At 38.3% G+C, this 26,838-nt stretch overlaps 1 protein-coding gene across 1 annotated transcript in view; it reads left to right on the forward strand.

Annotated features, from left to right (window-relative positions):
• COL5A2 (collagen type V alpha 2 chain) overlaps window positions 1–25,745 on the forward strand; it is a 110,756-nt gene extending 85,011 nt beyond the window's left edge. The window contains exons 23-54 of the mRNA XM_065637395.1: window positions 1–108; window positions 614–667; window positions 1,390–1,488; window positions 2,198–2,251; window positions 2,690–2,788; window positions 2,899–2,952; window positions 3,051–3,104; window positions 3,593–3,646; window positions 4,218–4,271; window positions 4,601–4,645; window positions 5,107–5,205; window positions 6,066–6,173; window positions 6,298–6,351; window positions 8,115–8,168; window positions 8,287–8,340; window positions 9,478–9,531; window positions 10,363–10,470; window positions 10,578–10,631; window positions 10,824–10,877; window positions 11,971–12,132; window positions 12,253–12,360; window positions 13,445–13,552; window positions 13,699–13,752; window positions 14,082–14,189; window positions 14,304–14,357; window positions 15,706–15,813; window positions 16,685–16,738; window positions 17,438–17,545; window positions 19,525–19,816; window positions 20,881–21,068; window positions 22,917–23,141; window positions 24,016–25,745. Coding sequence (XP_065493467.1) covers window positions 1–108; window positions 614–667; window positions 1,390–1,488; window positions 2,198–2,251; window positions 2,690–2,788; window positions 2,899–2,952; window positions 3,051–3,104; window positions 3,593–3,646; window positions 4,218–4,271; window positions 4,601–4,645; window positions 5,107–5,205; window positions 6,066–6,173; window positions 6,298–6,351; window positions 8,115–8,168; window positions 8,287–8,340; window positions 9,478–9,531; window positions 10,363–10,470; window positions 10,578–10,631; window positions 10,824–10,877; window positions 11,971–12,132; window positions 12,253–12,360; window positions 13,445–13,552; window positions 13,699–13,752; window positions 14,082–14,189; window positions 14,304–14,357; window positions 15,706–15,813; window positions 16,685–16,738; window positions 17,438–17,545; window positions 19,525–19,816; window positions 20,881–21,068; window positions 22,917–23,141; window positions 24,016–24,162 — 3,030 coding nt within the window. The 3' untranslated portion in view covers window positions 24,163–25,745. The remainder of the gene's footprint in view (window positions 109–613; window positions 668–1,389; window positions 1,489–2,197; window positions 2,252–2,689; window positions 2,789–2,898; window positions 2,953–3,050; window positions 3,105–3,592; window positions 3,647–4,217; window positions 4,272–4,600; window positions 4,646–5,106; window positions 5,206–6,065; window positions 6,174–6,297; window positions 6,352–8,114; window positions 8,169–8,286; window positions 8,341–9,477; window positions 9,532–10,362; window positions 10,471–10,577; window positions 10,632–10,823; window positions 10,878–11,970; window positions 12,133–12,252; window positions 12,361–13,444; window positions 13,553–13,698; window positions 13,753–14,081; window positions 14,190–14,303; window positions 14,358–15,705; window positions 15,814–16,684; window positions 16,739–17,437; window positions 17,546–19,524; window positions 19,817–20,880; window positions 21,069–22,916; window positions 23,142–24,015) is intronic.
• The last annotated feature ends 1,093 nt before the right edge of the window (window positions 25,746–26,838 follow it).

The following is a 26,838-nucleotide window of genomic DNA, read 5'->3' on the forward strand; positions in this document are numbered from 1 at the left end:
GGCCCACAAGGTCCCCAGGGTCCCATTGGCCCTGTAGGTGAAGAAGGGAAGAGAGGTCCTCGAGGCGATCCAGGGTCAGTAGGTCCACCAGGTCCTGTTGGAGAGCGGGTAAGCAATCCAAAGGAATCGTAGCTCTTGAGAGATGCACTGCTAAGCTGAAAAACCTCTTGACCTAACCATGAATTTTCTTACAGCTTCATTGTGGGTGTAGTCAAACTTTATTTTCCTAAAAGTAGTTAATACTGCACTTTATTTTTTACACTGGATAATTTCATTATTTTCTTTTGTGTATTCAGTGAACAGGATAGTATGGTAGGAGAAATGATGAAGATTATGATGAGCCTAATCTGCAGATTTTTTGCTTAACCCTGTACAAATGGTCATCTTGTTTTCAAGGAGGCTGTTCACATATAAGGAGCTATTCAGCATGGATGAATGAAACATTTTATATTTTTACTGTTCCAAGTGCTAAAAAAACCCCCAAGTTTAAAGTATTGAAGTAAGAAAGTTGTAAGGAAATAAACTGAACCCCCAAACCGTAAATCTAGTACTTTATTTGCAATAAGTTGTGTAAAAATTAAGATAATCATCTTGCGTCTGTGGCTTTTCCTAGGGTGCTCCTGGTAACCGTGGTTTTCCAGGTTCTGATGGCTTGCCTGGACCAAAGGTAAATGAAATAAAAGTATACATCTTTTACTGGGTCATTTAAAAAATTTTCATATATATAGGAATAAAGTGTTCCATTAAAAACGTCTGCTACTGGGCAAATAGGCAGATCCTCAGAATCACTGGAAGCAGGATCAAAAGGAACTGACAAATGCCAAAAAGGGGTCTGAATGTTTTGAGTCTAAATTTTTTTGCAGAAAAGTCACTTTCCATTCCTGTGATATTCAGTTTTGCTTGCTTATCCCTGACTTAATGCTCCCTCATGCTGAAACGTGAATAGACAGGAGATGTTGACCTGTTCTACTCTATTGTTTTATGTATTATATTACTCTGTAGTAGGTAAGTATTTGAAAAATTGCCTTTTCTTTGTGTGTGGTGTAGTTTTATAGACTTGTCCCTTGAACAGATGTGGCTTATTTGTCTTTGGCTTTCCTAACTGCTATAACACTTCCAGGGGAGTGGCTCACATATGTATTTGTCTAGAGTTTCTGTAAATTCCTAACTTCTTGTGAAAAATGCAGGCATTCTAGAAATCTCATACAATTTACTTTATGGAAGAGGCAACTTTATGTAATAATTTGGGAAAAAAGTAATAAACAAAAGTATTAATAATTTGGAACTCTGTTTGTAAAAATAAGTCCTTAATAGAAGATAACTGTTTTATTTAACCTTTTCCTGCCACTGTTCTCCCTGTTAACTAGTAACCCGTTGGTATCTTTCTAGGGTGCCCAAGGAGAGCGTGGTCCAGCAGGTTCTTCTGGTCCAAAAGGAGGTCAGGGAGATCCTGGGCGTCCTGGTGAACCTGGCCTCCCGGGTGCAAGGGTACGGAACTAATAGCAGTACACTGTAAACCATGGCATTTTTCATTTTCAGAAGGCAGCAATGAACTTTGCAGAATTGAGAAGCTCTTACATGAGGACAGACTTATTTCAGTGGTGCTTCTTGAAGGGTAGAGGCCAAAATACCTGGTTTTTTTCCCTGCTGATGTGGAGAAGCACAGGTTCCATAAAAAGAAGAAATAATCTTGATTGAGACTGGCTATTGCAACTGAAGCACATGTGCTTGTAAAGCACATAGTTGCCACAGATAACATGAATGGAAGGCAAGACCTTCATCAAATTGATAACTTACATAGTTGAGTTGTCCATGTCATCTAGATGTTTTTTCAGGAAAATATTTGAGGAGAATTTGGAATATCACAAAAGGAGAGAAATGAAGAAGCAAGTATAAGATGTTATCTAGATCACTGAGTAGTGTTGGTAGAAATAAAGATGAGCCTGTGAGAAGCTCAAGACGGATAAAAGCAACAAAAGCAAGGATAGGTAAAGAGAAGATCAAAGACAGTGGGGAATGATGCTGTGAAGTGAAGATAAGGATGAGGACCTTTGATAGAGAGAAGGTTCTTGTGTAAAGAAAATCTTAGTGTTTGTACCATGATAGTGACTGAGTGTATCTTTTGGATTTATTTACTTTTCTCTGTTGCTCTAGAATTATATGCACAACTTAACACCAATATTATTCCTGCTTTTAGGGTCTGACAGGAAATCCAGGTGTTCAAGGCCCTGAAGGAAAACTTGGCCCCTTGGTAAGCAACACTAAAATTAGTCCTTTCAGTAAGGAAACAGTAATTCAAATGTTAACTTGAATTTTCTTGATTTTTGAAGTTTTGTCTTCTGAGTGTTCACTTTAGATTCCCCACTCCAAAATTAGTGCAGATAACATTCCTTTAGTTTTGTCTGTGTAGCAATGTCTGTTGTTTAGCAGCTGCTGCAATATTTTTAAACCATTTTGAACTAAATATCTTTTCTAAATATCTCTTCAAGGAAACAATAACGTATTTGTACATAATGGCTAATGATGAAAATTGCATAATATTTGGTTAAATCCAGCAGTATGGCTAAAGCCGTGTCTTCTTTAAAGACTCTTTGACCGATTATAACTGTAGCGCCAAATTAGTTTAATGTTATTTTTTATATATGCAAACATTTTCCAATTTAACGTGGAAAATGTGTTTTCCCTGTAGGGTGCTCCTGGAGAAGATGGACGTCCAGGTCCAGCAGGTTCCATAGGAATCAGAGGTCAGCCAGGCAGCATGGGCCTTCCTGGGCCAAAGGGCAGTAGCGTAAGTGTGTCACCTGGTACCCAAGATCTGTTTAACTTCAAACATTTGCATGCATTTGTCATAGATGAAAACAATATCTAAAAGAAGTCATTTTCATTTCTCCAAATTAGGGAGATCCTGGAAAACCTGGAGAAGCAGGCAATGCAGGTGTTCCAGGACAGAGAGTGAGTGTGCCTGTTGTTTGCAATGATTACAGAAAATTGTGCTTTTCTGTTGTATATGTTCACTATACAAGACTTCTTCCTATGTTGTTTTAATTTAGGGAGCCCCTGGTAAAGATGGTGAAGTTGGTCCTTCTGGTCCTGTTGGCCCACCAGTAAGTCAACTTTTCCCTCTCTGCCTCCTCCCCATCATTTCATCCGTTCATTACTCTTTCTGCTTCTATTTTTTGTCTATCTTCATGCCAGTTGTTGATTTCAAACAAAAAATCCTAAGAACATTTAAAGCAAAAAAATTTCCTAGAAAAATTGAAGCTTTGTATTGAAAAAAAAATATTAGTAGTCTAATTCCTTTTACTGACCATTACAATTGGAGCAAAATTTTCTCATAGTTCATTTTCCTAGCTTCCTTGATTTCAATGGCACTGAGTGTTTTCCTGTCAGCACAGAATTTTGGGCAGGGGCATCTTAAAGAAATGACATACATCTTATTACATCTTTTAGATAGGGTATTCCCTGGCCTGGGGTAAGTAAAAATGTATAATAAACAGATATATAATTGAAAATGTATGTATTCAGAGAGAAGAAAAATTGTGGAGCCTGCCTGTATTCCTCTACTCTATACTTATTACTTTCTTATGCATAGGGTCTGGCAGGAGAAAGAGGAGAACAAGGCCCTCCAGGTCCTACGGGCTTTCAGGTATGTGCATTCATTTTTTTTTAAAGAAAATAAATAAACAGCTATGTCTTTAACAGCTTAAATTGGAGAAATTCAATCGAGTGGTGTTTAACAAAACACAGCTTCAGAACTAAGGCGATGATGCTCAGAATAATTAATAATATTTAGCTTTCACATCAGCTGTGCTCTGAACTGAACTGGCAAAGGCTTATGTGCCAGCTCTGTGTCCCTTGAGAAAGCCTTTGTTGGTTTTCAGTTTTAATTTGGAGATTTTCCAAAGATGTTCCAAATATGGAGATAAAGAATTGTTTTGATAATGAAGTATTAATTAAATTAAGTCAGTCTTTGTTTACGGAGAACTTTAGGGCTGATATACATATGTCCTACAAATGTTAAAGAAGGACTGCCATCTCATTTTGAGGAGGGAAAGCACTTCTGTGAAATATTGATGTAACTATTTTGCTTGGGGATCTCTGAGGGCATACTCTTGTATTGAGTATAATACTACATTTCTATTCTTGGTGACTTAATTACATCTGAATGTACATAACTTTCTCTCATTTTAGTGACCATTTTATTTACTTTTTTACAGGGCTTGCCTGGGCCACCAGGTCCTCCAGGTGAGGGAGGAAAGCCAGGTGATCAGGTAATTTCTCTGTAATCTAAAAAGAATTCACTTCATGAAGCAGTTTTACCTTTTCTTCTCTTTGTAATTTAGTTTTACACTCTGTTTCAAAATATGTACTGATGTAGTTTGCAAACTGTCTGAAAACTGCTTTTGGATAAAATAATTACTAGAATCCAACCGTCGTTTTGGGCTGAGTAGTTGGACTACCTTGTCATGGACAGATAATATACAGAATGAGCCGTCTACATTCACAGTACTTTGGAAATGAAAATGTTTATCTCTAATTTCCATAATTATAAGGCTGTGAATAATTCTTTCATTCTAATGGTGGCTTCTGTTCTGCTTAGGGTGTTCCTGGAGATCCTGGAGCTGTTGGTCCATTGGGCCCTAGGGTAAGTGTTTTTTTTCAGAGTTTAAATATTTATAACAGTTCTCTGAGGTTGAAAGTTGATACATAAAATGGACTTCAATAGCTAAAGTGAATATTTGACTTTTTTACCCACCAATAACCTGGTCGTAAACATGGATACGTTTTAAGATGGTTTCTGTAAAACTTACCACCTTTAATGGTTTCTTAGCTCATTAAGTGGTACTTGCTTGAGTACTTGAGTACAAACTGCTAAGTGATTTGGTTTACAGCTGTGTAATAACAGTTTTTATTTTGCTGAGAAATGTGCTGTTTCCCCTATCTTCAACAATAAAAGCATAAAGCTGTTTTTTATCTAATCATTTCTAGAATTTGTTCACAGGCTCTTTGTTCAAATAGCAGTGCTGCATTTATGGTGGATGTAGGATTTTGTCTACTGGAACTGTATCCTGACTTCTAAATAACTAATAATTTTCCATATTGTAGGGAGAACGTGGCAATCCAGGGGAAAGGGGAGAACCAGGTGCGTCAGGGCTCCCAGGGGAAAAGGGCATGGCTGGAGGTCATGGTCCTGATGGTCCAAAGGTAAGCTGCATGGACATGTGTGTAGCTGCGGTGTTAGAATACATAATTCTGCTTATCTGCACAAACATAAGAGGGAGTGCTTTTTAATTATAAAAGGGATATCTTTTCATGAAAGGTATCTTGTTTATATAAGGGTTCAAGAAGGACATACAAGTTATTCTGGTATAACAATATTAATAACTAGCAAGATACTAAAATGTTGAGAAATCACATTAATTTATATATGTCTGAAGTTTAAAACGGTTTTAGTGTTTCACAGTAGAATGGGGCAAAGCAATCTCTGAACTGCAGAAAACTCTCTGACAATGGCTCCATTTTAAGAATCACGTCAGTTTCCACAAAGAGACTTGGCACGGTTGAGTGTTTAAAAGAAAATACTGAAAACTGCATGCCTTTCTCTCACCTGCAACTGATATAATTGGGCCTGGGAAGGTCACCCCAGGTGGGGAGTGCCTCTGGTAGTGCAGGACCTGTAATGGACATGTGCTGTGAGAAGTAAAGCATAAGTAAAGCATCTCTGCCCCTGGCAACTTCTACCTGTAGCTAGTTTGTGTAGCAGACCTATGTGGCATCAAGGTCGAGTTAGAAAGATGCTTGAGCTGCTTTTTTTCGCCTATTATCCCAAGTATGCACTGAGTAAATAGTAATGTATTTAGAAGGACTATGGTATTACAACTGGACTTCCTGAGTAACACAATGGGAAAAGAAAAGTATTTGGACATGCATAAAGTCCAAATTTAAGATAAAATTATTATGTAAAACTGTACCTCAGAGACTTCAACACAGGCACAGTGTGTTCTGCAGCCTACAGACAAAGATACTTCTCAGATGGATAGACAACAACTTATTATTTGTTTCAGGGAAGCCCAGGCCCTAGTGGGACACCTGGTGATCCAGGCCCGCCAGGTCTTCAGGGTATGCCTGGAGAAAGAGGAATTGCTGGAACGCCTGGCCCCAAGGGCGACAGAGTAAGTCTGATTACCTCGGTTGTGCCGAGCAGAATCACCTGTCTCTTAATACTGTGCTTATTCCAAGGTATGAACTACTCAGCATTCAGTGTCATAATTGAGACTTTTTGGATATTGTCCGTAGGGTGGCGTAGGTGAGAAAGGTGCTGAAGGTACAGCTGGTAATGACGGGGCAAGAGTAAGTAAATCTTTCCCTCTTTTTAGACCCACTCTCCACATACCAGGTTGTTTATTGTGCTAGAGATACTCAGCTCATAAAGTTAAACCCTACTCAGCTTGGTGATATCATGGGTTGACAGTCATTCTCATTTCCCCTACCCTCCAAATTTGGTCTTCAAGGTTTTCAAGACAACTGTACACAATGTTTTGGGATGTCTGTGTTCCAAGCCTGTGTTTTGTGTAATCAATAATGGGAGTTAAGATGTCAGTGGAAAGGATTCCCAAAAGTAGCGTGTTCATTTGGAATTTAGGTAAGCTGACTATAGTAAAAATATTAAAAAAGGAACAGGCAGAGATCAATAGCCAAACAGCAAACCCACCAGTTCTGATTCTTTGGACTACGGCAGATGCCTCTTTATTGTTTGGATTGAGTTGCCCACAGTTGTCCCGAGTTTCACAGGTGAAAATTCCTGTAAATATACTGAGCTCCACATGGGCAGTAAGTCTCTGATGCTTGTGGAAAGCTTTGAACCTCCTGTGCATAAATAACGTGGCTGGTCTGCTCACATGAAATAAATCAAGTATGTTCATGACATGTTGCGTGTACGCTTCTTCTTAGACCAACTGTCCATCCCAAATGTACTGGGTTTGCTCTGTATGCACTTCTTCCCAGAAGCTGTTAGAGTTAGTTTTTACATCAATTCCATCTATCTGAGATGCTTGGGTTTTACAAGCCAATTGGAGTACTAACTGCTAAGCATTTGGAAGTCTGAGATAAATAAGAAAGATGAGGATTCTGACTGGACTAAGTCTCTACTTAAAAAAAAGAAAAAAAGTTTTTTTCAAGAAACTCTAGCATACAGAAGCACTAATTCACGATTAACAGCTGTGAACTGCAACCTCTTTGTAAGTCAGACAGTATCCAAAGATACAGAACAGTTCTTAGTCATTGTAAAGCAACATAGCTTACAGTAACTAATGAACAGATAAAGTAATGGTGTACTAAACATACATCCCTCTTCTGAAGTTAGATATCTGCAGATATCTCTGCTACCAATCACTAGAGCATTGATGGTGATGCAGTATCCTTTGTTAGCACTGTCTTTTTGAATTGCTCTTCAGTTTGAGCTAAGTTACGGTGAAGATTTTTGGGAGGTGGGGAACTTCTTTGAGATAAACTTGGTGCAAGTTTGTGGTATGCTGCTTCTAGTGAAAAAGAGTTGTAGTTGCGATATCTAAATATTTAAGAAGGTAGTGTAGATAGTGCTGCAGGATCATTACATGCAGTTGATGGGTTTTGATGGAGAGATTGGAACCTATTTACCTAACTGCCTTATGAAGAGGCAAAGGACACTTTTGAGGTGTTTTCAAGATATAACTTGATCTTCAAAAGTCATGATGGACACACCAAAATTAATTTAAATGAAATACTAGCATAAAATAAATAGAGAGCTTCCATACAGGTAGGGGAAAAAAGGACATTATTTCCTCCTGAGAGAGCAAAAATAAAGCCAGGGCTTTATTTTTGTTGACTTTATTCATAAACACTGCATAAAGTAGAAGATAAAGTTAGTGAAGAAAGACAGAATGAATGAAAGCAGGGATTTTGGTCACTGGGAGAAGAAATGCAAGTAGGTAAAGACCCAACATGATTTCAGAGATAAAGGAGAAGAATTTAAAGGAATGAAAAAGCAAATGGAAATAGTAGCATAAAAGAAGTTTCAAACTAACAGTTTTCAAGCATCACTTTTTAACTTCCTTCTATCTTAATTTGTTTGAAAGGGTCTCCCTGGTCCAATAGGCCCGATGGGTCCAGCAGGTCCCACTGGTGAAAAGGTAAACAGATTTTTACGCCGTTCCCTACTGAAGTTTCTTAATATTACCATACTTTATTGGCATTTTTGCTACTTGGCTAGTAAGTTACTTGGGAAATAACCTCTAATTTTATTTCAAGGGTGAACCAGGTCCTCGAGGTCTAGTTGGCCCTCCTGGCTCCCGTGGAAACCCTGTGAGTAAATATGGTGGTTTGGTTTTTTGTGTTTTGTTGGTTGGTGTTTCAGCTTGGGTTTGTTTGGTTTTATTCTCTATTTTTGTTGTTGTTTTGTGGCGCCTTTTTTTTTTTTTCCTGTCATAAGTTAACAATATCTAACACTGATCCAAACTCCAGGTTCTGTCTCATTTGCCAATATGTTTTCCTCTTTTTCTTCTCCTTTCTTCGCTGCCGAAATCTGTAGTTCTGTCTTGATGCTGTGCACTCGCAGAGCTGTTGGTGGGTTTTGTTCCTCTGTCCTGTACTTGTTTTAGGGCAATCTTTACATAGAGTTACCCTTATTTACCTCACTCCTGAAAGTATGCCACCACTTTTGTTTCAATCCTTTTAAAAGCATTCCCATACCAGATACTACTGTACACATACAAATATTTACATGGACAAAGCACAGAAATATGTCTTAGTTTTCATCTGATTATGCTAACTCTTGTCATCTTTGGTCTGTTTGTGATTTTAAGGTTTTTAAGGGTTGACTTTGATTAGGGAGTTAGAGGCTCAGCCCTTCTAGATCCTTCATACTTGGAATTGATTATGTTTCTGTCATAAATCAGAACAGCCTGATTTCCAGTGTAAACTGGAATAGCTTCCAGCCCTCTGGGGAGCGCTGGAGCTTGGCAGCCTTCAGTTCCTTCTTTTCCAAGCAAACATTGTGTGGAAAGCTCAGCTGAAGCAGCTCATGGTCCGTTCTGACCTTGCAGAAGAATACATCTTTGAACTATTCTTTTTTTTTATTCCCAGTCTATCTGATGGGAATGATGGGTTCCATAAAGTGTGTGCACTTTGACTAATCCTGCTATCACTGGAAGTGGTTGTGAGCAGAATTTCTCCTCTTGTGGTTTTAGTTGCCTGCACATGCCATCCATCTCTAAATTCTGAAAGTTTACATATAGTCTTGAACACATGGCAGATCTTAACTTCATAGTTAATGTTGTTTATTTTGTGATTAAAAGATCATTTGATTCTGATTAATAGAATACAAAAATAATTACACTTATTAGAGTAAATAGTTAGCATCTTTTATTGTATATTTAACTGAAAATTATACTGTATATAGAAATACTTTTATGTTAAATTATTTTATGTTTTTTTGACCAGGGTTCCCGAGGAGAAAATGGCCCAACTGGTGCTGTTGGTTTTGCTGGTCCTCCGGTATGTGTTTTATAACACTAATGAGTTTCCTTTAGTCATGCTTTGACATACTTAATTTCCTTCATTATGACTAATACTGCAGTTTTCTGGAACATGAGTCACAGTTCTGTTGCAAAAAGAGCTGTTTCTTTTTCCCATCAGTGTATCAAGTAAAGAAAAAGGGCCAATAAATACCCTAGACACTTGAAAAGTGGTTTTGTTGATAAGATTATGTAATTGTCCACCAGATTTCATATTTTCATGAATATGCTATGTTGCTCCTTTGAGAGTAAAATGAGGCAAGTTATAAAGTGTCATCTACTGACGGTAGCAAAGATTTGCTCCATGAGTAGTGAAGGCTGGAATGAGTTGATGGACCAAATGGAAGGTTTGTGAGTTTTCATGTGAATAGCCCAAGAGTTCCCACAGGCTAAATATTGTATTTCAGACCTTTCACGACGAGTCAGGCACCTGGTTCCCTTGGTGGGGAAGAAAAAAATACTGGAAAAGACAATGTTTATTCATTCCCTTTTGCTTTTAGATATGTAATAGCTGCTGAGGAAAATAGAAAATCTAAAGGAAAGAACAATGTGAGTTAGATAAGAAAATATTTTAAATGGAAATTCTGACTTCACAGATTTCAGAAAATCCAATCTGTGATCTTCTAAAAACTGTGCTGAACTGTTACAGTTCTCATGAACTGAAGCATTGAGCAAATGCACTGCTTTCTGGGCTGATATGTTCTCCTGTTATTTTTTGCCTTCTAGAAATTACCTACAAAATGACTTTGTTAGGCTGGAAGGATTTAGTATTCTCTGGCCTGATGTCTTTTCTAAATATTATTTCCTATAGGGCCCTGATGGTCAGCCAGGTGTGAAAGGTGAACCTGGAGAACCTGGACAGAAAGGAGATGCTGGATCTCCAGGACCACAGGGTCTTGCTGGGTCTCCTGGTCCACCGGTAAGTGTAAATTACATCGTCAGAGAATCAGTGGCATAGGCTAATCTTGCTTATATGAAATATCCTGGGTGTTCACTATCACACCTCTCCTTCTCCTTTCCTCTTAGGGCCCACCAGGTGTTCCTGGTCTAAAAGGTGGTAGAGGAACTCAGGGCCCACCAGTAAGTAGATTTTATTTGTTGTGACCTGACTGCCGATAATCTAATACTGAAATTTTATGTAATGTGTATAATTCCTCAGCTTGTTTTTCAGTCTGTGAATATAACATTTGCTCACTAAATCAGCTGAGAACGTTTGAGGTAACCAGTGCTGTATTTCTTTCAATAATCTTGGCATTAAAATGGTTTTTTTAGGGTGCTACTGGATTCCCAGGATCTGCTGGAAGAGTTGGGCCTCCAGGACCTACTGTAAGTTATTTGTCATATTCCTACTAGGTGTGTTTTATAAACTCGTCATTGAGAACCTGAGGACTAAATAAAGCAAGAAAGGTGTTTGTGTTTCAAGTTTATTTTAAGTGCTTATGGCCTGATGCAACAGAACAACTTGTCAGCACTGACTTCTGTGATTGCATGCTTACATCTGACTTCATTAAATAAAACTCGTTAGTCTTGGGCTTGATCCAGCGTTGGTGTGTCCAAATTAGTGCAAGACTTTTCACTGAGTTAAGTGAGCTTTGAGCTGTTCAAGCTGCCCTAATGACTTAATTGCTTACAGGGACAAAACAACAACCTGTATCTTCCTGTGCTTTTAAAAATTTTTGTCTCTTCAGTGGGGACTGAAGTTAAGAGACTTTCTGGAAGAGTCCTCTGCCGGATTATCTCATAAGATCCATTACGATAAATTTGGAAATAATCCAACAGAACAAACCCCCAAAATCTCTCATATCTAAACATTTTCTGAAATACTAAGAAAAACAATTGGCTGTGCATCAATAAGTGAGGATTCAAGTCTACACAGAGAACTGTGGCACTCTCTTCATATGCCTTTTAATGTTTTGATGAGAAAAATAACTTGCAGTCATTGCGAGTTTATCAAAAGGTGAAGTTTATGAAAAACATAATACAAATGTGAAGTCTTAAAAGTAGTTGACAAATGAACAGAGGTCCATTAAAACACAAATTCGTAGCACGTGAATGAAAAGTTGAAATATGGATGTTAGCTTGATGATATTGGAAATAATGGGCAAAAGTAAGTTTTCTAGCAGTAGTTGTACACCTGAGGTAAAAATAAATAAATAAATAAGATAAAAAAGAATGTCTTTTAAAGGGGAGGGAGTTTGAAATTGCAGATGGGGGGTTGAGCTTGGGTATAATTTGATGAGATGTATTTTTCATCTAATTTATTTGATCATAAATGAGATGATAATAGCTCTCAGCTCATTCACAGTTTGAGCCTTCCTTAGAGTATGCATATTTATAGTTAATCAAAACACAGTCCTTAGAATTGAGTTGTCCTGTTCCGAAAAGGGTCCAATGTAATGAGGTGTTTTAATCTCCACAGGGAGCTCCAGGGCCTGCTGGGCCTATTGGTGAGCCAGGAAAAGAAGGTCCTCCAGGTCTTCGAGGTGATCCTGGTGCTCATGGCCGTGTGGGAGATCGAGGGCCAGCAGGTCCCCCTGGTGGTCCTGGAGACAAGGGTGACCCAGGGGAAGACGGGCAGCCGGTATGTCCTGCTTGGTGTTACTAATTCTCCCTAGACCAGCCCGAGGATTGAACTCATTGTCACTTATACTTATTGCTACTAAAATGATAGTAATGTTGTTTTATCCTCTGTGGATTGCAGGGCCCAGATGGACCCCCTGGTCCGGCAGGAACCACTGGTCAAAGAGGTATTGTTGGTATGCCCGGCCAGCGAGGGGAGCGAGGCATGCCGGGCCTGCCGGGTCCTGCAGTAAGTTACGGCCAAGTCAATGCGCCACCAGCTTGGGCATTCTCATTGGCATTGTTGGATTGAGAGCATAGTGTCCCATAGCACGAGGAGAACGTTGGAAAACTCCAATTGCAGGAGCGAATATAGAGAGAATAGTAAATAACTAAATCCCATGCAAATGTGTGGGGTGGGAGGTATTGTTTCTGCCATAATGGAAGATCTGAACCTGAATTAAGAGTAAGTGGGTAATGGCATTAAGACTTCTGGCTAAAATGTTCCTATTTGACTTAAAACTAGATCCTTGAAAAAAACAACCCCAGACTCTTCATTTAGGTCCCCAAAGGTCACTTGAATGTGAGTAAATACTCTGTAGCTGCTGTTTCATCAATTGTGATCTACAGTCTTCAAAATTGGCATTTGTGCTCTTTTTACTTTCCTGTAGGATTTATCGATATTTATTGGAAAGCCCAATGATCCAGGAGATCAAGTCATTAAATAGACCATTAGTAAAATGGATGGTATGGAGGATTTGCCATTACCACTGGATCAATAAAGTCAACTTAGAGTTAAAGTTGGCCGGACATTATTCCAGGCTAACAAGATTTATTGGTATTGAGACAGACAAAATTTTCAAACAGCATTACATTTTTCTAGAGTCAAAATACCTTATCTGGACAACGCCCTCAGACACATGGTGTAAACTGCGGAGTTGTCATACGCAGGGACAGGAGTTGGACTTGATGATCCTTGTGGGTCCCTTCCAACTCAGGACATTCTATGATTCTGTGATTACCTATTTCAGATAATGCCATCAAAACGTATTGATATATCAAGGGAGTGTGTGCTTAGAGAATTGCTACTAGACAGACTAACTTCAAGTGCAGTTTCTAGTCAATAAAAGCCTGTTCAAAAGCAACTAACACAAACTGCTGAAGAGTACAGAGTATATTAAATATATATTCAAAATCTTTCACAACACTTATCAATTTTCGGAAGTTACAAACATTGATGATAATTCAGACTGGATTATTGACTAGTGTTTTGCAGGCAGTAGTTTTTTGTATTGCGATTAAAATTTTGATGTGATATTCCTCATTTTTTTTAGGGTACTCCAGGAAAACAAGGTCCCACGGGGCCACCTGGTGATAAAGGTCCCCCAGGACCTATTGGCCAGTCAGGTGCCACTGGACCTGTAGGTGAAGCTGGTCCAGAAGTAAGTATTAGAGCCTCATAAGATGCAAAAAAAGTCTAGTGGTTATTCTCCTTGACCTGAAGTTTAGAGGTGGAGAATGACTTTCTAGTTCTTCTTGAAAGACAACAGAGCTAATCAATAGCCCTGTTTTTATTCCGTAACTCTAGGGACCTGCTGGCAATGACGGTACTCCTGGACGAGATGGAGCTGTTGGAGAACGTGTAAGAAGATATTGTTTTCTTAAGTCACTTCTGGAAATCTCCATTTTATTATTGACTTATTGTAGATTTTCTCTTCATTTAGTTGACTTGAATGGAGAACTTGTTCTGAAAGTGTATCACAGCTTTGAATAAGTAGTACCTCTCAAAGTAGAGGAAGCTTGGCTAAAGGCTAAGACCACCTGCCTCCACAAACTGACTTGAGTTCTTACAGAAGGAATATATTTTGTAGATTGTAATTACTAGAAAATAGATTAGCAATGCTAGAGTCCTTTTGCTTTGGTGTCGTCCAGTTCTCTTTAGATAAATAATGTTGAAATTATGTTTTGCAGGGTGATCGTGGTGAACCTGGTCCTGCAGGCTTACCAGGTTCCCCAGGGGGGCCAGGAACTCCAGGTCCTGTTGGCCCTCCAGGAGATGCTGGTCAAAGAGGTGAAACTGTAAGTGAGACAGAGCTTTTTTTTTTTTTTTTTTTTAATACTTTGTTTGCTAACAAACTATCGTCTGTGCTTTTGTGTATTGCTTCACATATCTTCTGCATGCAATCCTTGTAGGGTTCCCGAGGTCCAATGGGTCCCCCAGGTCGTGCGGGAAAGAGAGGTTTGCCTGTAAGTCCTTCATGGTCACTGTGAGTTTTTCTGAGATACTTTGTACAGGAAAGTGTATGAGAAACTGAGTCCAAATTAGAATGCTGAACAGGACTTCAACCTTTAGTGTTCTGACTGCAGGTGGATGCAGGTAGTCTTCTGAGCTGCAAAGCTGTACAGATCTGTTTGAATACACTAGTATTTCTACACTTTCTTTAAAAATACTTTGCAGAGAAATAACAAATGCTTTGGAAGCCTCTTTATTTGGAGTGTATTGCTGCCCAGATGATGGTAGGACCTAAGTTAGCAAATGGCTGAAGTGTGTGTGTGACAATTCAAATAAGGGGTAAAGAAATGAATGCTGAACAAAAAGACAGATTTTTAGATAAAAATGGCAGAAATATAGCAAAATCACCTGTTCCCATGAAACCGCCTTAATTCAGCTCATGAGATTCTGACTTCAGTCCAAATGGGAAGACAAACAAAGCACATCTTTTTCTGTTACATAAGTCTTTTATAATCCAAGCTTGGAACAAAAAATGAATTGCAAACTTGGGAAATTCAGAAGAATGTTGTCCTGTCCCTAAGCAGATGTCATATGAGAGACAGGAAAAGTATATTGAGTAGTTAGTGATAATGATGCCATTGATAAACTATTTGGAATCTAGCACTGAGAAATTTAGCATACAGTCTGGGCTGAGAAATATGGAATTGAAAGCAGGAGCCATTTTTTTTCCAATGATTCTTGAATTAGTATGAAAAGTTTGAAACTATCAAAAATACCAAGAATGAAATTGTGAAGGTAATAGAAGCGAACTATTTGTACTGGAGAGCCTGAATGTCATTGTCTGTAGCTGGGGAATGTAACTTCAGTTGTACTTTAATCATAGTGGAGGTGAAAGGAGCTGTGAGAAGTAAAGATGCAATACAGAGGATTCCATACTGAAAATACATTTTGTCATTATGAGGCTGTGAGAGATCCACAATATTTCAATCTCATTTCCGAAAATTGTTTGCCATATCAAGTAAGGCAAAGAAATTTCTCAATCTTAAAAATTTTGTTATGTAAATTATTTAGTGTCATTATTACAGGGTTTTTTTTGACTGTATTCTGAAGCTAAATAGGCTACCACAACTATAATTAAGCACAACACAATTTTCTGTAACTATGTACTTATTCTTTGGTAAAAAAATTCATATTCTTGGAGCTGCCCCAGCATCACCTTCTTTCTAGCTTTGAAAGTGAAGGAAGTCTGAATGAGGTGTCTAAAATCAAATGAGGGGGTTTCAAGGTTGTTGGTGTTTTGTTTTTTTGTTTTTTTGTTTTTTTTCAGTTCAGAATTTTAAATTTTGTTACTAATATTTATAGGGTCCTCAAGGACCTCGTGGTGACAAAGGTGACAACGGAGATCGAGGTGATAGAGGCCAGAAAGGACACAGGGGTTTCACTGGGCTTCAAGGTCTTCCTGGTCCTCCTGTAAGTTGTTCTCTTTTTACTATAATTTAATTTCCTTGGTAGTTAAATGATGTATCAGTAACATAATTATTTAGAATGGAAAAAAAAAAAAAAAGCAAACGTGAGTTATTTTTGTCCCAGAAGGTGTTTATGAGTCACCCGGCAGTCTGTACTTGCTAATATTGTTAATGCACTTTTACAATACTATTGCATGATGAGGTAAACCTGTGTTTTGAATAACATGCATTCTCCTACTCTTGTTCCATTTGTGCCAGAGCTGCAGTGACTGATCACTGGCAGTCTGTGGCCTGTCAGCACAAGATGATAACAAAAGGTGATAGTTTCACATAAGCACATTAGGGTGTGAAATGCTTTTTGCCAGTGTTTGAACTCTTTACAGTGAAGGGATCACATGCAAAATCCCATGAGACCTGTGATAGTATCGCTCTCTAATATTTGCAAGAACTTCACGATTTCAGTGGCAATACATTTGTTCACTGATCCTGTGCAAGAGCTGGAAGTTTAAACATGCAGCAAATAGTCAACAAAAAACCTCAACACCCAAAACATCTTTCCACTTCATAATAGCTCTGTCGGTTACTCTTTTGTAAACCAATCTGATTCACAAGGTCATGAAAGCAAGGCTTTTCTGCAGAAACAACTTATATATAGCCAAGTACCAGTAACTACTATTGCTCTAAATTGTGATTACTGTTGTTACTCTGTCTTTTGACAATAGAATGAAATTAATCCTAAGAGGGAAAGGTACTACCCGTTATTCGTGTACTCATAATCTTATTCATGCAGAATTGTGTATCTCACGCGCTAATTCTTTAAAACTAAAGGAATATGCTTTAGATGTCAGAATGATACAATAATGTCTTCTCTCTAGGGTCCTATTGGTGAACAGGGCAGTCCTGGCATCCCGGGCCCATTTGGTCCTCGGGTGAGTATAACATTTCAGGTTTAAGGCTTTTCTTAATTGTTTTTTTCCCATAATCAGATTTCTGGTTTGGTTTCACTTATATTTCACTGGCTTTTGTTGACTTCGGTATCATGTGGTGATTACCCTACCATCTTTTGCTGAGAGACATTAACTTGTTTAATATAGTAAAGCTTTGACGTAAGTGGAGTTTATAGCTAGATAAAAAGGTCAGTTCAGAGTAACTACACGGCTAGAGTCTCTTTTTACAGACACTTTTGCTGTAGCTGATGCAAAGCCATTTATGTGGCAGTTCTGCTAATTGCTACTCTGCCTTTCCTATGCCCAGTGTATGTCGTTGACCCGAAAGTAAAGGAGAAAATGGCTTGCTTGGATATTCCCAAGTGACAGTCTTTAAGCATGTGGGGATACAGCAGCTGCTCCACTTTGTGTAGCACCTGGAACCAAACCCACTTAATGGTTCAGGAAAAAACATACAGTTGATCTGAGGTATATGGGCTGAGGTTATTGACTTCAGAAGAACAGCATTGAAACTGCCTCCTTACCTTTAGAGCAGAAGAAAAAGTGTGATTTTAAGAAGTTTGGTAATAGACACAAATAATTGGATTGCTTCCTGAAAAGATATTGCTTGTAAAGGGCTGTTTTATATATCTTTCTTATTAAATGCTAAAATACATTCCTTCTTCCTCTTATATCTTATAGGGTCCTCCAGGTCCAGTTGGTCCTTCTGGCAAAGACGGAAGTCCTGGTCCTCTTGGGCCAATTGGGCCTCCTGGTGTTAGAGGGAGTGTGGGAGAAGCTGGACCTGAGGTACGTTGATGGGGATATGGAGGGAAAGATTACCTTCAAATAATGAGATTTTTTTTACAGTCCATTGCATCACTTTCTCAAACATCCATGAGCTCAAGACAAATGGTAAGATTTGATACAGTTTCTCCAACAAATATCCAGAATAACTGTCTATTGAAAGGGCTCATTTCCTACTCATTTTCTCTTCTGGACCTGTGACGATCCCAGTCTCATTCACCTACGCTCTACTTAGGCCAGCCTGGGGCTACACCTGCAGTTAGCTCACTGGATCCTACTGGATTTGGCAAATTGTGTCCTAAAACCTCAGGCCTAAGCACAGGGCAGTTGGTGTATCTGGAAGCAACAGTAGTTCAAAGGCAGTAGGCCCACAAAGGTGGCACTGAATTAGAACAGCAGTGTGACTGATGGCCAGCAGCATATTCCATCATACCTTGCCTAAGAAAATCCTCCCATCCAAACGGACAGGCCAAACTCTTAACACTTAGTTCAGCTGGCCTTTGGCCTGATCTGAGGTTTACAGGCATCAACCGTGAGCTGACTTGCAACCAATAAAAAATAGTTTGACCATTTTGGAAAAAGTTCTAAACCTCTGTTAAACACCCCAGGCACCTTCCACATTTACCAATTTGGGATACCCTGAGTCATAAAACATAACTTATGCTATGCCAAGGAAGATAAGTTAGAAAATTAAAGGGATTTGAGAAAAGGGTGATCTGGATGATCACACGAAGAGTTAAAAGAATGGTATTGCGTAGAAGTGGAAAAGGTGGAATAAAGGTAGAATAAAATAACGAGCAGGTCAGAGAAGGCAGTTCCTGCTGTTTTTTCTGTCTTGTAAGACATGGTGTTCCCCACGTTTATCGTGTGCTAATATTCGCCCTATCTCACTGGAATTTCTGCTAGTTTTCGGTATCTCCACTTCTGGAGAGACACGAAGACTTGAATGAATAGTCTATGGTAGAGCATAAGAATATAATGTGTATCCTGATCCTTCATCTGTGAAATGAGACAGTACAAGAAATACCAGTGACTTTACTTTTGCTTTCCATGGTCACTTGCTGCAACTATAAATTGGAACCACAAAGCAAGAAACAGAAGTTAAGAATAGAAGATTTATTTTGTTAGATGCAGCATGCATTAGTTTGGGTGTGTACTCTGTAGTGAAGATTTGGAGCACTAGTTGTGAATTCTGAAATGCCGCATTCTGATATACCATCTGGTGCACCAGGGCATCAAACTGACAATGAAGGCATGTTACAGACTTTCTGCTGCCAAAGAAGAGCTAGCAGAGCCTGCAGGTGGAAATATGTGTATTAACAGATACAGGCTGTCTTCAGACTCAGTTACTTCCCCAAGAGTCACAATTCAGGTTGACAGAAGGACCTCACAAGCTGTCAAAGATACTTAGTCAGGAGAACACCTGCTTTGCCAAGTCAGGATGATGTAGGTTCTGTCTTACATACCTGTGGCCAGAAAGCTTGGTACTGTACGGGAGAAATGCAAGATATTTCTAGTGCCAAATTTTCTGTTTAGGCTTTACTAATTGAAAATGTGCCTGACGTGACTCAGGGGAAGCATAAATTGTAGATTGCTCTGAAAATCACATACAGCTGCTGGAAATTTTAAGAAATAAAGTTATTAGGCAGGGATTTGAACAAGGAGTGACAGATGGCTTAAAAAAATTGAATGAGGAGGCCATTCCTAGACGACTTTTTCCAGCTGTTAAGTCTGAAATCAGGAGTAAGGAAAAGTTGGGCAAGGTATTGAGACCGGCAGAGAGGAATACCTGACATGCAGATCTAATCTCTTACTCCTGTTCCTGGAAATGTGAATTGTTTATCTGTGTTTGACTTTTCCCTGCACATAAGCATGACTGGCCATGAAGTTTTGCTTTATTAGTGGCTGGCTTTGCTATAATTTTGCTTAGTATTTACTCTTCTGTGCCTCTATTGACTTTTTTTTTTTTTTTCAAACCTTAGGGTCCACCAGGTGATCCTGGCCCTCCTGGCCCTCCAGGACCTCCAGGCCATCTCACTGCTGCCATCGGTGACATCATGGGACACTATGATGATGCTATGGCAGATCCGCTACCTGAGTTTACTGAAGATGAAGCAGCCCCAGATGACCATAATAAAACAGACCCAGGAGTCCATGCCACACTGAAGTCACTGAGCAGCCAGATTGAGACTATGCGCAGCCCAGATGGTTCAAAGAAACACCCAGCGCGGACTTGTGATGATCTGAAGCTGTGCCACCCATCCAAGAAGAGCGGTGCGTACAAACACACCATCTCCTGCATGTGCCATATGATTCTGTTTTATTTCTAGTAGATAGCTGGTCACTGGAAGAAACATGTAATACAGGTTTTCATGATCTAAATTGACATTCACTCTAGGAGCTTGAAGACTTCTTCTTGCCAATAAAGTATATATTTTAATGTATCCCCTGCTTATTTACTCAGATGTATTTTAAAATCTGAAATATTTTATACTTCCACGGAACACTACTTCTGGAAGTGTTTTTACCATAGAATACCACTTATATGATGACAGAGCTAAGTTGGTACACCAGTTGTGAATATTTGCTTAGTTGTTATTAGCTCAAAATGTTACCTGTGGGCTGATGATAACCTGTGAGTGCTTTCCATCCAGAATTCTCTGCTGCTGTTCCACAGTGGCAGCTCATAGGGGGTAATCACAGAATGGTTGGGTTTGGAAGAGACCTCTGGAGATCATCCAGTCCAACCCACCTGCTAAAGCAGGTTCACCTAGAGTAGATCGCACAGGAATGTGTCCAGGCAGGTTTTGAATGTCTCCATAGAAAGAGACTCCACAACCTCTCTGGTCAGCCTGCACTAACATGCCATTTGGGACTCTCCCTAATTTATTAATATATGGATTACTAGTGACAAATTAGAACAGACTGGAAGGTAGACATAATTTGTGGCAGGCCTTACCAGCTTTACCCTGTTTCCTGAAACTTTGCCTCCAACATTAGGAGAGGCTGCCATCGGTTTCTCCTATGTAGGGAAAACTGTCTTCTAGCTATTGTGTATTCTTTATGCACTTGGAGTGTCCAGGAGCTTTGCAATGGATTTAAACAACCTTAACATTAAACAACTTTCAAGTCTGTGTTTCCAAGTTTTGAAATATTGATCAGCTTGTAGCGTTCTAGTGTATATCTGACACACACGTCAAAATGTGCATCAGATTATGTGAAACATATGCCTGTTTTCCTTGTGTTTTGTACTGTCATGACATACGTTTGCATATATCTCCCCACTTATTTCAAGAATCTTAATTATGTAGTGGAGTCACATTTTATGTTCTTTGTAGGTGAATATTGGATTGATCCCAACCAGGGATGTGTTGAAGATGCTATAAAAGTATATTGCAACATGGAAACTGGAGAGACCTGTATTTCTGCAAACCCATCTACTATACCACGTAAAACATGGTGGGCCAGCAGGTCATCTGACGTAAAGCCCGTTTGGTATGGTCTTGATATGAACAGGGGATCACAGGTAACTAAATCTATTTAATGTCAAGAATTGACTTATATGAAACTCTTTTCCTTCTGGTTTAGAACTTCATCTGCTTTTCTGAGCAGATTCTGCTACAATCAGAATGATTGATTTGACTGGCTTATATTCAATTGGTTGTTATCATGCAGTAATTACAGGAAAGAGCTGGGAATAACAATGCAAGTACATCTAAGGCAGGATTGGCTATATATTTCTCCCAAAAACTTCAACTTTTCTAGCAGTCCACTTCAGTAACTCACTATCCTTGTCCTTAAAAACCTAATACATGATTTAAATCACTGCTGTTTTAATTGAATTCTACCTTTTTTTCCACCAGAAATCTCTTTACTGCTAAAAAATACAAAGCTTACTTGATAAATTCTCTCAGCTAATCCATTTTTAAAAGAAGTGTGATTGTTATCATATGTGTCAGAATGCTCTATGCTGAATGCATCAGTCTCCAGGCAAAAAAAATTCCCCTTTTAGCTTTCTGTCAGGTTTTCCCTCTGTGCTAGCTTCTAAAAGTAGGCTTAATTATCCTTCAAATAACAGAAGCTTATGCTATGCAAATTATATAATTAATTAAAAAGCTTTTGCCATTTTTATTCTTATTTCATCAAATTGAAAGCACAGAAAATATTTTCAATACTTATTTCATAGGAAGTAATTAAATATCTTTAAAATAAGTATTTGGTGTATAAGAATAACAGTGCTGTTGGATCAGGTGGATTCCTGATGACAGTTCAGAACTTCAACAATTGAGAACAGATGTGATATTGAGAACAGATGTGATATTGATTGCTTTTATTTAGATGCTTTCACTTATTATTAAATTCAGGAGAACTTGCCATGACCCAAGATGTCACAGTGGATATTTAGCTGCCTGCAGAGCTACACGTAGGGTTTTTGTAAGTCAAATGCTCTTCAGAGGAAGAAATTATCTTCAGGAATACTATAAAAGAATATTAGAATATTTCAGTTATGAAAACACTGTCAGATTTGATAACTAGCCGTATGATGTGTGTAATAGTCATATGCTAAACAGAAATAACGCATTTTGTAAAAAAAGACTGCCATTTAATAAGATTTTTTTTTTTCATCACCAGTTTCAGAGAAATGTATACATTCTTAGTCATTTGTGGCTTTCCCCCAAAATCCTAGTGATTTACAAAGCATAAATAAAATGAAACCTGCACAGGTAGCAAAAATATCTCAGGAATTTTAGAATTTTTGTTATTGCTAGAAAAATTGCTTCTGTTTTTTATAGAAAAAGTGACATATGGTAAAGTATTTTTCAAACTTCTGTGTAAGTTAATTAGCTTATTAAGTCCAACTGCAAATGTATAGTTATGTTTATATAGTCAAACTTTGATTGTGATGCTTCTAAATACAATACAAACCTTACAGGACACAAGCTGCTAAAGTTGCAGTATAGCAGGTACACTATAACAGGATTTTCTGTGCTGCACATTTCTGACATGGCTTGAGGTTGATCTAATGCACTATTTCATACATAAAATTTAGTTCCTACTAAATCTGTTTTTGAAAGATGGCAGACTTCATTCCAAAGCTTGGCATGTGTGGAGGCCCAACTGCCTTTTAGTTGTTCACCTGCAGACATTTATGGTTAAAATTCTCTGAAATGATCCCTGCTATAGGATGTCTACACTTCTTCAGCCTCAACTGGAAGCAAATTACTGAAGAAATGGTTCCTAATTGTTATGCAATAGGGCTCCTGCTAATCATGTCTGGAAAGGGCTACAATAATGATAGCTGTTTCTAAAATTCATGAACTCCTAATGAATTTTCATGTAATTTTCATGTTCATCTGTTTCTTTATCTTCCCAGTTTGTGTATGGAGATACAGCTGTCACTCAGATGACATTCCTGCGCCTCCTATCAAAGGAAGCTTCCCAGAATATCACTTATCTTTGTAAAAACAGTGTTGGGTACATGGATGACCAGACTAAGAACCTGAAAAAAGCTGTAATTCTGAAAGGGGCCAATGACCTGGAGATCAAAGCAGAGGGAAACAGCCGGTTCAGATACACCGTTCTGCATGACAGCTGTTCTGTAAGTTTGGGGGGTTTGTCATGTTATGGAGACAAAGGGCTTTTGTCTTCTAATGGTTTCAGTTCTTCCTTGATTTAGAAAACATCTGTAGAATGTGGCAATTGAAATGCTTCAGAATTTCACCATGAATTGTAGTAGTAACTGATCAAATAGGTATTTTACTACAGTTCTAGCTTCACATAATAGAAGTCTTCACTATTAGAGGTTATTTACAAATTACTAGTTACTAGTGAGTGTACTGAGATATGTATCTTGCCACTTTGCATTTTCCAGTTTCTGGAGTCACACAGAGGTCAGATAACCTCAAGCATTTTTCTGCCGGATGGGTGAGGTTATTGCAGCAACACACTGGATGAAACTCGTTGGTATTATGATTGAGTTGGAAAGGAAAATATTGCCCCCAAAAATTCTTAGGTGGCATAAAAACCAGCAAGTAGTAAATTTTTTTGTGTTCATTAGCATTCTCAGCTGAGTCCAAGATACTGGCAAAATATTTCTAAAATTAGCTTTGCACTTGAAATAAATTAGAGTACTCTCTGTGCTTTAGAGGAATATAGCCCAAAAATATGTGTGCAGGCACATATTAACACATAGACAAGAATTTCATAACATAAAGAAAAATCAGTCCAGCTTGAAGGGGAAGTCCTGCTGTGTCAATCTAATGGGTGTGTTCATCACTGTGAAAGCAAGATATATACATATTTAAATAACCAAGGTGCAGTACAGACAAGGGTGTGTTGCTCAGAGAAAGTACAGTCAGATCTGTCTGAACGACCTCAGACAACAGACTCGCCAGCTGGAATTCAGGCTGTTTCTGTCATGAGCTCTGGCCTAAGTTTTTCTTCTTTTTTTTTTTTTTTTTTTTCCCCTCTAGAAACGTAATGGGAATGTGGGCAAGACTGTCTTTGAGTACAGAACACAGAACGTGGCACGCTTACCTATCATAGATATTGCACCAGTGGACATTGGCAGTACGGACCAGGAATTTGGAATGGAAATTGGGCCAGTTTGCTTTGTGTAAGAGGAAGGGGGGAAAATAACACAGTACCCAGCAACAGCAGCAATTAAACACATGAACTTAGACTGATTGAAGTTAATCCTGAGACTCTTGAAGTAATGGCTGATATTGGATCAGCATTGTATATACAGTTCTTTTTAAATGCCCGGCCTCCTTTGGAATATTTATTTTACTTACAAACCTTCCGTTTTAAATGATTGAAAGCAACTTTTTAGTACAACAGTACAATTTTAAGAGGATTGATGACCACCTTTAAAAAGTAATATGAATATTTTTTTTCCTTGCTTTTGTTTCAAATTCAAAATTTACAGGTATTCAAAATAGGTAGTTTTAATGTGGGCCTATGTAAAGCTCTAAGGATTATTTCTTGTGCTTGGATGCATACTGAATAACAGAAAAGTAGAGCACTTTTGTGAACCGTTGGCTGTATTTTAATCAAACCTTTTCCCTCAACCCCAGTTCGTCTTCCTGTGGTTGCAAGTATGATAGTCATTAACAGAAATTTGTATGTTTTGTAGAAGATCATCTCTTCAGGCAAGATCATTTTAATTTGGCTTTGTCTTTCCTGCACTTTCCTAGGTAATAGTCTGCTCAGAAGAGTATTCCATAGCCATGATTAATTTATGAAGTAAAAATACTACTGGGGTAAATATGAGTTTTCAGTAGGAGTGTCCCATATCTTAAAGTTTAAGGCCAGACTTCACTTCTCACAAAGTATCTGTGTAATTCTGTTAAATTATCCTTAATCTTCAAAATACATCTGAAACCAAATACTTGTTGATTTTCCAATACTTGCCCATCTAAGAAGCCATTACATATCAAATTATACAGATGTCTTATATACGGTGCCAATTTATGTATGTTGCAAATGATTCACATGTATACCAGACCAACTGCTAATAAAGAGAAATTTAGAAATTCATTGTTTTTAGCTGACATCCAGACATGCATCACCAGTAATTGGATTTATTGGCCTTGAGTTGTCAAGGCAAGAAAGTTCCATCATTTCTTAGCATGAGCTACCTCATCTCTGGAAGTTGGGATGCATTATAATTCCTGTTTTTATTTTAGATATTAAAAGGTGCTATGCTTCTGTTGTTATTTTGAGAAAGGCAATAGGCAGGGCAAAAACAACAAAAAAAGTGATGGTGCTAAATGACTCTGTAGAAGGCTGATGAAATAAAGATGCCTACTGTCAATGTCATTTTCAGAGCTTAGCTGTTAGGCGTATGGTGTTTGAGAGAACAATGTTACAGTGCATTTATTTCTTGGTCATACAGTATATAGAATGTTTTGTACCACTAACATGCTTTATTTTGTAAAGTATGTGGGTACAAACTTACTTAGTTTTTTGTTTCTTTATTGCATCTGTGCTCTCCACGTTTTTTGTTTGTTCCTTTTAAAAAAAATAAACAGCTGGGGCCATCCCTAAAGAAAATAATGCACATAGCTTTATTCATGTATCTTTGCAAAGCATTTAATTAAATACATGCTTCTTGCTATGTAAAGTGGTTTCATTTTTGTAGAATTCCTTACAGTGTGTCCCATATCAGTTCATTTCCAGGAAATTAAACTTCTGTTTTGTTGCTACTTGAATAACTTGTTCACAGTGCATTCTCCTGAAGTATTTTACGCATAACAATATAAAGGTATTGTGAATAATGCCCTCAATGTGCCAGTTTTTACAAGACAGGTGTCCATTTGTGTGAAGTAATCACCAGCAGTCCTACTAAAGCTACCTCGCTAGGATTGTCTGAGACTCAGGGGAAAGAGAATTTTTATTCAAGGCTGAATAAAATGTGACTTAGCCAATTCCCAGTGTCGATGTAAGTTATCGCTGACAGAAAACAGTTTCTGGACAAGCCATAAAGTTGCATTGTGACAAGTCAGGCAAGAATTAACATTTCTTTCCTCTTTCCTTCTGAAAGGGTGCAGGAGCTTCACAGTTTTCCAGGTTGTACAGACATGTGCATGTCTGTACAAGGTGGGCAGGGACTGGGAACAGGGAAGGTGACAGGTTCACGTTGGTGTTATCTGTTTGCTTTTATTACCCATGCAGGAATTCTATGATTTCTTTTTTACTACCATGAAAAATTTCTATAAATAGATAGCTTAGGAATTAGCTTATCATATTGGATCCTTGAGAAGTTTTAGATAACATTGATTTCAGTTAATAATCTGAGGTGTAATGGCTTGCTCCAACGTGTCCATGCAAAGGTAGATATCCAGTGGCTGTGATCATACCTCTACAGGACATTTATCCAGCGGCACAAAATAAATAACATTTGGAGTATAGATACATGTTTGAAAGTTATTTTAAATCTCTGATTTTCATTAGCAGAGTGTTATAATCTATGATTTGTATAAATGTTTTGTGAGATTGTTGAAGGAGAGAGTATTTCATTACGAAGGATACATTTATTTTTGTTTCTTTTCAAGTCTCTCTTTGCTTCTTTATCTCAATTTGAAGTTTGCACTATTTCCTCAACCGGGTGCCTTGAGCACTGCAAAAGAGCTTTCACTAGAAAGCACTCTAACGTAATATTCTGTAAAAACCATCGCTGGAGAATCACTGAAGCAAAGTCTCACTTGAAGTGTGAGCTCTCAGGAAATCTGAGGAGTCTTTGTAATGCAAGTGGTTGAACTTTTTTTTTTTCCTCTTCTTTCTTCTCTTGACCA

This window comes from Caloenas nicobarica, chromosome 6 (genome assembly GCF_036013445.1).
Source record: "Caloenas nicobarica isolate bCalNic1 chromosome 6, bCalNic1.hap1, whole genome shotgun sequence".
Classification (NCBI taxonomy): domain Eukaryota; kingdom Metazoa; phylum Chordata; class Aves; order Columbiformes; family Columbidae; genus Caloenas; species Caloenas nicobarica.